The 11,447-nt window shown below is 39.5% G+C and overlaps 1 protein-coding gene across 1 annotated transcript in view; it reads right to left on the minus strand.

Moving 5' to 3' along the window:
• Nucleotides 1-9,670, minus strand: part of pcdh1a (protocadherin 1a) — a 70,798-nt gene extending 61,128 nt beyond the window's left edge. Inside the window, exons 1-2 of the mRNA XM_035666711.1 lie at nucleotides 8,863-9,670; nucleotides 5,695-7,881 (exon numbers count right to left, since the gene is read on the minus strand). Of these exons, the coding sequence (XP_035522604.1) occupies nucleotides 5,695-7,881; nucleotides 8,863-9,657 (2,982 nt within the window). The 5' untranslated portion in view covers nucleotides 9,658-9,670. The remainder of the gene's footprint in view (nucleotides 1-5,694; nucleotides 7,882-8,862) is intronic.
• Between the last annotated feature and the right edge of the window lie 1,777 nt (nucleotides 9,671-11,447).

Raw genomic sequence — 11,447 nt, forward strand, 5'->3', positions numbered from 1 at the left:
ATTTGTATCTGTGCAGCAATTTTGATAATATTTGCATTAATTGTGAAGCCATAGTTACTGTATTTATACAAACTAGCATGCATACTTAGTTCATCATAAAATAACATAAAATGCAGATTTTCAGATAAACTAAAATATGATTAAATTCTGCTAAACAACATTAAGAAATAGATAATAGCACATTATGAAAGCAACAACCATGGAATGTAGAATCAGTAGTTGATTTAGTTGATGGTAAATGTGTGTGTGTGTATACTGTATATATTCATATACTAGAAAATAGTAGGTGTTTTCTAGGACATTCAGTTATATAACTGTACTAGCAGCAATTCTCAGAGGTAATATGTTGCAATTATAAAAATACACTGAATACTAGAAATATTGCATTATGAACTAAGGTCAGTAGTTTGTATTTAAGTACCAGAGGCATAGTGCAATGGGCCAACATTTGGAAATAGTGTTGTTAAGATGTGAAAAGGCAGCAGTATTGGTGACAAAAAGTATTTTCAAAAAATTGCAGCATACAACACAATGTATTGAATCACACATATATGCTATAAAACAGTAAGCCAAACATGCAGTACAAGCAGGTTGAATTATTCCAGCATCTACAATGCTTTTTACCTCAATTTCCTTCAAGCCTTCCTTTTCTAGGTAATCAGCCAGGGCAAATATGTGGTGCACAAAGAGCTGTGTGTGTGGGGGCGTCTGTGTGTATGTTTGTGTATTTCTGTGTGTTGTGCCTGTTTGAAAAATACTGGAAGGCAGATTGGAACCCGAGATAGGAAAAGATAGGGAAAATAAGTCAGTTGCACTCCTTGCTTTCCAAAATATTCACTGAAATGCAGATAGGCATATTTTCGATGATTTCTAGGTTCCACTGGTCTTGAGCACAGGTAAGAGAGAATAATGTGTCACAGTCTTGTAGAACAAGTGCAAATTTTGCCTCGGGCTTCGTCTGTAATACACCTCTGCTGAGTTGGAAAAGAAGTATTGGGCTAAATTGGGCTAATCCTGGCTCAAAGGGATGCCTAAAGTTCACAAAGTGTGGGCCCTGCTTAACAAAGAAGCAGGTTAATTAAGACTCACAGTGACTCACTCTACCCCTTTTCCTGCTCTAACAATCCACTGGCGTGGCTTTAGGTAACAGCAGAGAGAAATGAAGATGAACGAGTAGCCCACAGGGAGACAACACTCGTTCCTTTTTGATAAATAAAGCATTTTAATAGTGTGAATATATATTGAGGATGAATTTACAGCCTTTCAAATAGTCATGATTGCTGTGTAACACAGACTTCTCAGCGTTTCATACCATTCATATTACATTTTGTTCAAATGTAGGATTCTCATTAAGTGAAGTGTGAAAAAAGGTGCTAGCTGTTGGACCCAAAAGGGCTAATTATCAGCTCTAATGTCTAATGTGAGTCACTGGTATCTCCAGCAACCATCATGCAATATCACACATTCAAAGGTGATAAGGGGGAAACTAAAAACTACAAAGCTAGTTGTTAAAGAAGCACACACCTCCAGCACCTTCTTGTTTTAGAAATGTAAAGCTTACCATGTTGTTTCTATATACAAATGTAAAGCAGCAGTGTGGCAACTTGGCAAGATATTCATCGTCCATGATGAATATTTCCATTTTGATAATTATTCCTTTGAAATATCCATACTTTTAAATGCCTACCCAGCCTCAATAACAAAATTGTGACATACACCCGAGAGTTGTTTACCTTGCCAAGACCCTGAGGAAAATTCCCAGTGTCCCCACTTTAATTACAATATTACCCAAACAGGTGCAAGCAGTATGGAAGCAATTGTAAGGTCCTCTGTTGAGCACAGGGATACAGCACCCTATCAGGCAGACAGCTCATACTGCTTGTTTAAATCTAGTATAAAAACATTTTGGGTGTGTTAGGTGGTAAATTTGCAGTAGTTAGGGCTTTTTCTTGTTAAATAAATTAGTTTTTCTTATCAGAAATAGGAGGAGGATTGGCTCAGGTGTCTTTTTATTATCTAGGTGTTGGTGGGCTTTCACCACTTACAGTAAAATATGGGCCTTTTTTAACTTTAACATTTCAAACATTTAATTAGTGTTTGGTATAATTCTAAAGAGTGTTGACAAAGGACCGCGGAGGACAGGAGTCTGTCTATATAAGCCTCACACGGGCCTGTCATCTTTCTCTCCGCTCGGGATCCAACGGTACTCCATCTGCACAGAGGCATTGGAACAGTTGGCAGCAAAAAGCACTGTCCATGGTTCTGAATTTCATTGGTTCTAGACACACAGAGTACATGACAACTGCTGGTTACTACTGTGGTTAAGGGTTTCGGATGTCTAAGTCTATTCCTGTCATTTTCGGTTTTTATTTTTTTAGGGGGGGAACAAGCATTTTAGAAAAAGGATTTATTTTGAATTTGCTGTGAGGCAATGGATATTTTTTGCCTTCAACTGTGTCTAGAGGCATTATGTCTGTTATAATATATTATAGCCCGGAAACGGCATTTCAGGAATTCTGTTCCAAAGTGGGTTAATCTAAAGCAATTACAGGGCTGAAGAATTCTCTACAGAGTCTTGGGAGAAGATCAAAATGCTTCTTGTACTGATAGCAGTACAAGCTCCTAGTGTAGGAAACAACATATATTCAACAACACATAGTTGGCACATGCTTAGATAATGCTGTGATCAAATTAGGACAACTGAAACATCTGTGTGGGTTTTGGCACCTCCAACAAGCGATTCTTGAATAGACAATATTAAAATATTCTGGTATTGTTCTCAAGGAAAACCTTTATACGTGCAGACGTTTCAATAAAATGAAAATATTATCTGGTGAATAAATTAAATATATTCTACTGGACAAATCAATTATTGTGTATAATATACATTATCTAGAGTTAAAAAGGTGCAGCTAACAAGGTTACATAGTGCATCTAAATAGATATTAGGACAGGTATTCCCCCACGCAATAAAGTATGTCTAATACTTGTCTCTATTATTAGTCAATGCATATTTGGGGTGAATTAATAAATAATTAATTAATATCTATATACAGCCCTAACCTACCACTACCTACCAAATCTACCGCTTTTACACATGCATACGTTTGCAAATATATTTATTTCAATGAGGGCTGTCTATGTGGGCCATAGGTATATGACATAATGCATTCTCTAGTCCCTAATCTTAACCTGAGCCTTCAATGACTAAATTTTTCTCCCCCAACCCTTACCCTGAACCTAATCTAACCTAAAGCCAAACAACAAGTCCTTTAAAAAAGTTAGAAAAAGGCAAAATATCCTCATGTTTTAAACATGTTCTTAATGTCTAAAACTCAACATAGTGCTTAAGCACAAGACCAACACACACAGTTTCCAGATCTGACTTCTGTTGTTTCTTGAACACGGACTCAGATTACACTCAACAACAGTTTGGTGTTCATAAGTTAAATGCCTTTATTGAAGCCTGAGGGAGTTAGAGAAAAAGAATGATAATGCTGCAGATAGTTACACAGCTAAGCTTTGTGGTACTATCCTTTAAAGAAAAAAACTACATATTCCGTGTGCTCGTACTCTGTAAACATGCAAGCTGTCATTTTTCAGACATAATATCAAGAAGTTTTGTACAAACCTAGACACCTGAACACATTCCCAATGAGAAGCCATTGTTGAGTGTTGCACAGTTAATTAAAGCAAGGGCACCACTCTACATCTGTCACATCACTTGGCAGTTACTTTAATTATATATTTTGGTCAATCTGTTCTTCCTGATGTGAGAGGGGATGCCATACATGAGACAACATCTGCTGAGGTATGTCACATGAGCTTCAACATCTGTCCATGTTTTTACACAGCCTGTCAATCACTTGAGTCATGTCTCAAACGCATTTATGTTATCATACTGAGAAACCACAAACACTGTCAAGAGCTGAGAGCTTACATCTGTGCCACAGTTACAATTAACACTATTTTACTAAGCAGCAAATCTACACACAAACGCAGAGATTGGCACTACACACAAATACCCAGACACACCCCGTGGCTCGCAGTCATTTTGGTCCCTTATGTTGTCCATCAAGGAGACAGTGGTGACTGTTGTCTAAACTGACTCCACCCACAAAGGCTTGTGATCACCTAAGCTGTCAGCTAGCATCTGCTGAAACTACCAACCAGCCAACTGTGATACTGGCTCTGAAGAAATCTCCACAGAAAATGTGTCACCTACACATGTTAAGAACTCAGTGGCATATTTCCCACTTCTTTTTTTGCTAATTTTTATGTGGCAAACTTTATCTGCAAAGCCTAGAGAGAACGTCAACCTGTTTTGTATGTATGACACAGGGATTTGATGTATGGAAGTGTCTTGAAAGCTGATGTCAACTCGTCTCGGATGAAAATAAGTTGTACACATCAATGTCAAATATTTTCAATAAAAAAATGCTGGACATGAATTGAATATGTCTTTGGCAACATGACTATTGCATTGTTAGAGCAAGTCACTATTTATTTGACTTACAAATATATCAGTTAGCACTCACTTAAGTTCAGAGGCGGCAAGAACTATCAGTCATGTTAAGTTGCCGATCATGGATGCACAACGCTTTGATACACATCTACACTTGTCTAGTTCAGGACACACATTCAAACACCTACGATGACACAGAAACCTAGAGACACACTAGCTTTCTATCCCTAGACTCTACAATGTTTCCGTTCGTAATCCCCTCTGAGTCTATTAATATTTCTGTTTCCATGGCGATTTGAGCCTTGCCAAATATTGTAGAGATAAGAGGAGATAAGAGCATAAGGAGCAGGGAGATAAGAGCAAGTGACCTGCAGAGATCAGAGCACTAGAGGTCAGGCAGAAGAGCAGAAGTAAGTCACTGAGAAATGGACCTTCCGTGCTCAACTCCACTGCCAACCTGATGGAAAAACAAAATATAAAGGGCCATCTAACTTTTCTAGTAGTGCAACACTTGAACACATACCTGGAGTTAATCATTTTTGCAGCAACTTTCTTTGTATATCCAATTTCACCCTCCAGAGAAGTTACATGAGAGCAAAACAAATAGTAAGACAGCATGTCACTGCAGTTAATGTTAAGAGAAATAATTGATACTATATTCTATCTATAAGTGTAATACAAAAAAATTTAAATATAATTGCATTATTCCCAAAGCATATTACGTTCATCCATGTGACCATAGATAAAAAAAATTTTTTTAAAGGGAATACCAATTCCAATTTCATTTTATACAAGTCAGATGATGTTCAAATGGGAGTAGACAATTTGTCCCTCTTTAATCTGTCATCTCTCACATTGTGTTTTGTAGAGAATGAAATTATGAATAAGAATTAAGTGACATTATCAAATCTGTGATACATTTTAAGTATTACTTACATTTTTACAATCTTGACTAATTGCAGAACGGTAGAAAAAGAGATTCAAATTATACAAAAGTGATATCATGTTATTGTATTGTAAGTAGATCATGGTATGTTACTCTAGCTGACAAGATAGTCCTACATGAGGGTTGTTCATCCAATATGATATTTTAAAACTGTTGCACACAATAAGAATGATTTGAGTTCTATAACTGAATTACCCTTCTTCAACACCCACAAACAATGTGACACCCACTCTTTTAACAGACAATCTAGACAGTAGTTGCATTATTTAAGGAATAACTTTACCTGTTTGTTGTTGTACTTCGGTTGGCTGGTCTTGTAGCTGTAATCTGAATACTGGTCTGAGCCGGTAGAGTTGTCATCTCCTCCCGTTCCTACAAAGGTGTTGGCGGCAGGAAGGTCCTGGACAGCCTGATGCTTCTGTGAGGCTGAGGGGGATTGGGCCTGCAGCTGGATGGAGGGTAAGGGGGAATTGGAGCGGTAGTGCCTGCCTATATCAGGGCTTCCTGGTGAATATGTTAAGGGCAGGTGTATCCTGGGGCTATCATTGACTCCATCAAGGTTGAACTTAAGGCTCTTTTGAAGGCTGACCTCCTCATCTTCCCCGAGTGGTTTTGGGGACTTCTGAGGTTTTCCTTTCCTTCCTCGTTTGCCTTTGGCATTCTTTGGCACCTGTTTTGGAGCGTATAAGTCTTTTGTTTCCTTCTTGCCAGCCTGATACCCACTCTTAGTCTCTCTCTGGATGCGGTGGCGAATAAAAACCACCACCAAGATCAACATGACAACACCTGCCACACCAGCAAGACTTCCAAACAAAATATTACTACGCTGTGCAGCAAAACCATTGTCAGGATCACCAGCAATGTCCCTGTCCAGTGGAGTGTAAAGACTGTGTCCAACTAGGGCCTCCACTAAGCTGACATTTGAAATGGTTTCATTGACATAGATGTGGACCAGGGCAGTGGCATGACGTGCAGGCTTCCCCCTGTCACTCACTCGCACCACTAGGCGATGTAGCCCACCGTGTTTCCGGGTCATCTCTTTTGCTAGAGTGATCTCCCCACTGGAGGGGGAGATGCGAAATAACTGGTAAGGATTTCCACCAGCAATACTGAAGACCAGCTCTGCATTAGGCCCACTATCCAGGTCTTCAGCTTCCACTACCTCAACATGGCTATCTGGGGAAGCTAGAGGTGACAGTCGTCTGAAGGAGGAATTGGAGGGCTTGGTGACAACAGGGTCATTGTCGTTTTCATCCAGTACGTTGATTGTAACTCCGACATATGAAGACCTGGGTGGCTCTCCTCCATCCACTGCTTTCAGACGGAAAGTGTAGCTGCTTTCTTTCTCCCTGTCAAATGAGATGCTTGAAAGAATGGTGCCAGTTCCATTTTGAACGACAAACTTCCCTCCATCAGGCTCTACGGAGAGGTGAACACGAGCGTTCTCGCCTTTGTCCACATCCAGGACTGTCACCATGCCAACTGGACTGAGGGGAGGCATGTTTTCCAAAACCGAAAAGCTGTAGCCACTAAGCATGAACTTGGGGTCATTGTCATTGCGGTCAAGGACTTTTATGACGACAGTTGCTGTTCCTTTATGTACAGGTGACCCTTTATCTGCTGCGGTGACCCGGAACTCATAACGTTCTTTATGCTCTCGGTCAAGTGGGCTTCGGGCTCTTACTTCACCCGTATTTGGGTCAATCTCAAACAGACCTTTGATGGATGAGTCTGCGACAATATTATAGAGAAGTTCTGCATTAGTGCCACTGTCAGCATCTGAAGCTGTAACATCCAAAACCTTCTCCCCTGGTTGGTTTTCTTCAGCAAAATCTACCTCAAACAAGGTTGGGGAGAATATTGGGGAGTTATCATTTACATCAGTCACCTGCACCTTCAAAGAGTTTGTACTAGAGAGTGCTGGATTTCCAGAATCCACAGCCACAATCTCTACTCTGTAATCCCTAACTCTTTCGTAGTCGAGAGGAGTGGTGGTCTGTAGGAAATACTTCCTCTTGTTGTCACTGGATGAGTCGCTGGCAGGGCGAAGCTGGAAGGGTACGTCTCCTGCAACCACACAAGTAACCACAGCATTCTCTCCCTCATCCTTGTCAGACACTTGGACTAGAGCAACGGCTGTTCCCACTGGCATGTCCTCTGAAATGTTAGCCACTCCTTCACTGTGTGTCACAAGGCCAATCCCACGAATCTCCACAGCAGGAGCATTGTCATTTTGGTCAGTCACCTCAATAGTTACAAATGTCTTAGAGCTTTTAGGTTGAGGACCCTTATCCCTCGCCACCACATAGAAGGACAAGCTGCTGATTTCCTCTCTGTCCAGTGGTCCTTTGACATAGATAATGCCAGTGGACCGATCAATTCGTAACAGTTTCGGCACTGGGTCTACTGCTTGGTGAAGGGTGTACTCAATTTCTCCATTAGGGCCCATGTCAGAGTCATTTGCTTTGACCTACAACAAAATAAATTCTGTGGTTATAGGCATGATTTATGTGCAACAGTTTTTTAGAATTAAAGGGGAGCCAGTGTAGGATTTTCTCTACTAATCATTGGTCAATGAATTAATTAATACATGAATAAACGGATGTCTGATCATTTCAAAGCGCAGCAAGTGAGCTTTATTTGGGCATATTTCATTATTGTGCCTCCTCTCTGCTTTTTATGTTCATGTCACTGGCCTTTTTTTCTCTTTTCCCCCTTTCTTTTATTGCAAAAAATGGAATAGAGAAAAGGTTCACATGAAAACATATGGCAAAATATTTGGGCTGCTGTTCCTTTCATGACAGTCAGTGCAATTTCACAGCGGTATGTAGACAAAATCCTACACAGTATCTTACTCCTACACTCCAACATTGTGTATTTCTAACTCTATTTCCTCAAGTATAATAGCACAACAAAAGCAATAAGCAGCTTAATTACCTGTACAAGCATAACATGCTAATGCTCTAATACTTCTAGTATTACTTAAAAATTCACATTAGAGTAATAAGAGTGAAACAACTTGCATATAATTAATTTTAAAAAACAAATATGATGAAGGTATGTGAACTGACAAGAACTAAATGTGGCCTTGGTTTCCCCAGAGTTTTTGATTAGAGGTCAAATTTCATTCAACGTTCAAAATTGTAAAGCTATTTCTAAATATTTTAAAGCACAACGCCAGAATAAAAATATTTATCTTTGATTCAGATTTATACATTAGGGCTGTAACTGAGAAATAAACACTGAAAAAATGAGACACAGAGACTAATTTTCAAAAACATCATGATAAATTGGCTGAGAATTGCTTGGTTTATTCATTGCTGAGGATAAAATTCAAAACATTACATCAAGCAGCACAAACAATTTTGTTTGCAATTTAACTCATTCAGACCTGATTTAAAAGAAAATTCTTAAAGTCTTAAAAGAAAGTATATTTGTATTACAATCTTACCTGTAACACAGAGTGACCCACTGGGCTGTTCTCTGACACTTCTGCCTCATACGTGGACTTTTCAAACTTGGGAGAGTTATCATTGGCGTCGGTGACTACCACTCTCAGCAAAGCACTGCTGTAGCGCTGAGGGTTGCCTCCATCCACTGCCTTGATGGTGAGGTCATAGGAATCCTTTAACTCACGATCCAGGTTGCCCAGGACAATGAGCTGTGGGAGCTTCCCGCCCCTGTCGTCAGCCACCTGTAAACCAAATAGGGTTGCGGCGTCTGGCCCTGCAGTCAGAGCATAATCCGCCACCCCATTCCTGTCTGAGTCCCTGTCTGTAGCTAGAGGTATGGAGAATAGTGCCCCCATGATGGTGTTCTCGGGGACCGAGATGGTGAGCACAGAAGATGGAAATTGTGGAGTGTTGTCATTGATGTCCTGTACCTCAATGCGTCCTTCAATCAGTCGTGGGCTCTGGTTTTGTATCAGATCTGTCACTGATACTTCAAATTCCAGGTAGCAGGGCTTACCCTTAGCCAGGGATCGACAGTCCCTTAGGGTCTCTCTGTCTATGGGAATCTCTGTGGTGAAAATGTCGCCCGTCTTTCCATCGACACGAAGGTAAGGGGCACCAACCTCCAGCTTGTAGAGATGACCCGAGTCTGGCAGGCCCTGGTCTGCTGCCAGGCTACCAATAAGAGTGTTGGGAGGCTGCTCCTCCTGGACCCGATACAGGATACTGCCTCCAGCAGAACCATAATGCAGCACCAGGACCCAAAACAGCAGTAACTGTAAATTCTGTTCCATTAGGTCATCAGAAGATCTGCCTGCAAAATGAAAAAGAGTAATGTGTCAAAACATTGTTTCTTTTTTGAAAACTTAAAGATGTAGCTATAAAACACCTGATAGCTGTACCAAGCTTCATAGGCAGTAATTATTTAACAGTAATTATAAACCAAAGTCACAGAACTCACATGAACAAGTCCTTAAGACAGTGATAGATTTAGTCAACAGGAAAAACTGTCTTCATTGTATTGTTCTATTATAACTCTACAGCTATAAAATTATTTTTGTCAAGAAATTGTACCAAAAAGTACCACAGGCCTAGAAGCATAATATAATAATTAGACACGAACAAAGGGAAAAGATGTATTTTTTTTTAAATGCAACCATAACTATATCCAAACATGGTTTATTTTTCTGTACTAGAGCGCCAATAGCTTCAGTGAATGCCTAAGCTTTACAAATTTAATGTAAAAATTAAAGTAGGAAGAAGAAATTATATCTTGTGAGCTTACACACAAAACAAACTTGAGGGCCTGTGTGGATTGTTTCAGCTGTATAATCAAATAAAAAATGTAATACCAAATCAGATTCAACACAGCCTAAGAGACTCATTATTTTAGTATTACACTAATAGACGTTGAATGGTGAAGCAATGTGGCTCAAAAGTAACCGACGGTATCAAACATGCTCTAAAAATAAATCTTTACAAACCTTCCAAGATATTGTCTATTGTCAAAGTTGAACTATTTGATCTAGCTCATTACCAGAGAGGCCTCTAGCAACAAGGATTTGCATGCTAAGGGTCACAGAGGCAATGGGGCCAATGAGGCCCGTTCAGATTATGCAACTTGGCCATTGTCATCACATGCAGCTTGCGACAATGCACAATGCAAAAATTGCCATCCACGCTCCATTGCTACTGGCTAGCTCAAACACTGTAATCATTATGTTTGATTTTGAACCTTTCAACTCTGTAATTATGACCCATTATTTTAGTGTCTTTTTTGATCTGTATTCCCTCTAGCTAAAGAATTCTAGCTTTTTTCATGCTACAATGATTTTAGACTATAATTATTTCCTGTGTGTGTGAGAGAGAGAGAGAAAGAGTGAGAAAGATAGAATGTATGTGTGTGTGTGTGTGAGTGTGTGTGTGTGGGTGTGCCTGTGTGTGTGTGTGTGTGTGTGTGTGTGTTTGTGTAGAGTTCTATTGAGCTGAAATGGGAGCAGACATTGAGGTTAAGTATCAAGGCCCAGTGCTCTGGAAAACTTAGTGATGGCAACATTTTACCAGTTTTGTGTGTTGTCTTATCCTGTAATGTTCAAATCTATGTGTGCTTTCAGTGCAGAATGTTGTGTACACAGTTTATTGTTTAGTGTTGCGTGTGATGTGCCAGTTCAATATATTGATTGATAATGACTCTGATACTAACCTTATTGATTGCATATTTGCCAGGCAAGACTAGCCTATATTAAATACTGTTTCTTAGTGACCATCTTAAAATAATTTGAACGAGCCTTCAAAAATGTTAGTGTGTAAGCATCACCACTTTTAGTTAAAAAGTTAAAGTTAAAACTTGAAGCATTATGTTACCTTAGACATAGAAGCCCTTAGCTACATCCTTAGTTACATCCTTAGTTTGTGCAGTTGACAGAAATATACATGAATATGAGCAAATAGTGTTAATCTGAGCTCAGATCAGTACATTCTGCATCTCCTCACATGAAACAATGTTCCAGAGAGGAGCAAAGCAAACTTGTATTAAGCTAGACAGCAAAACACAAATATACAGAAATCCAATGAGAAATCCAAT

The sequence above is a fragment of the Morone saxatilis genome, unplaced genomic scaffold (assembly GCF_004916995.1).
Source record: "Morone saxatilis isolate NCDOM2014 unplaced genomic scaffold, NCSU_SB_2.0 Contig20, whole genome shotgun sequence".
Taxonomy (NCBI): Eukaryota; Metazoa; Chordata; class Actinopteri; family Moronidae; genus Morone; species Morone saxatilis.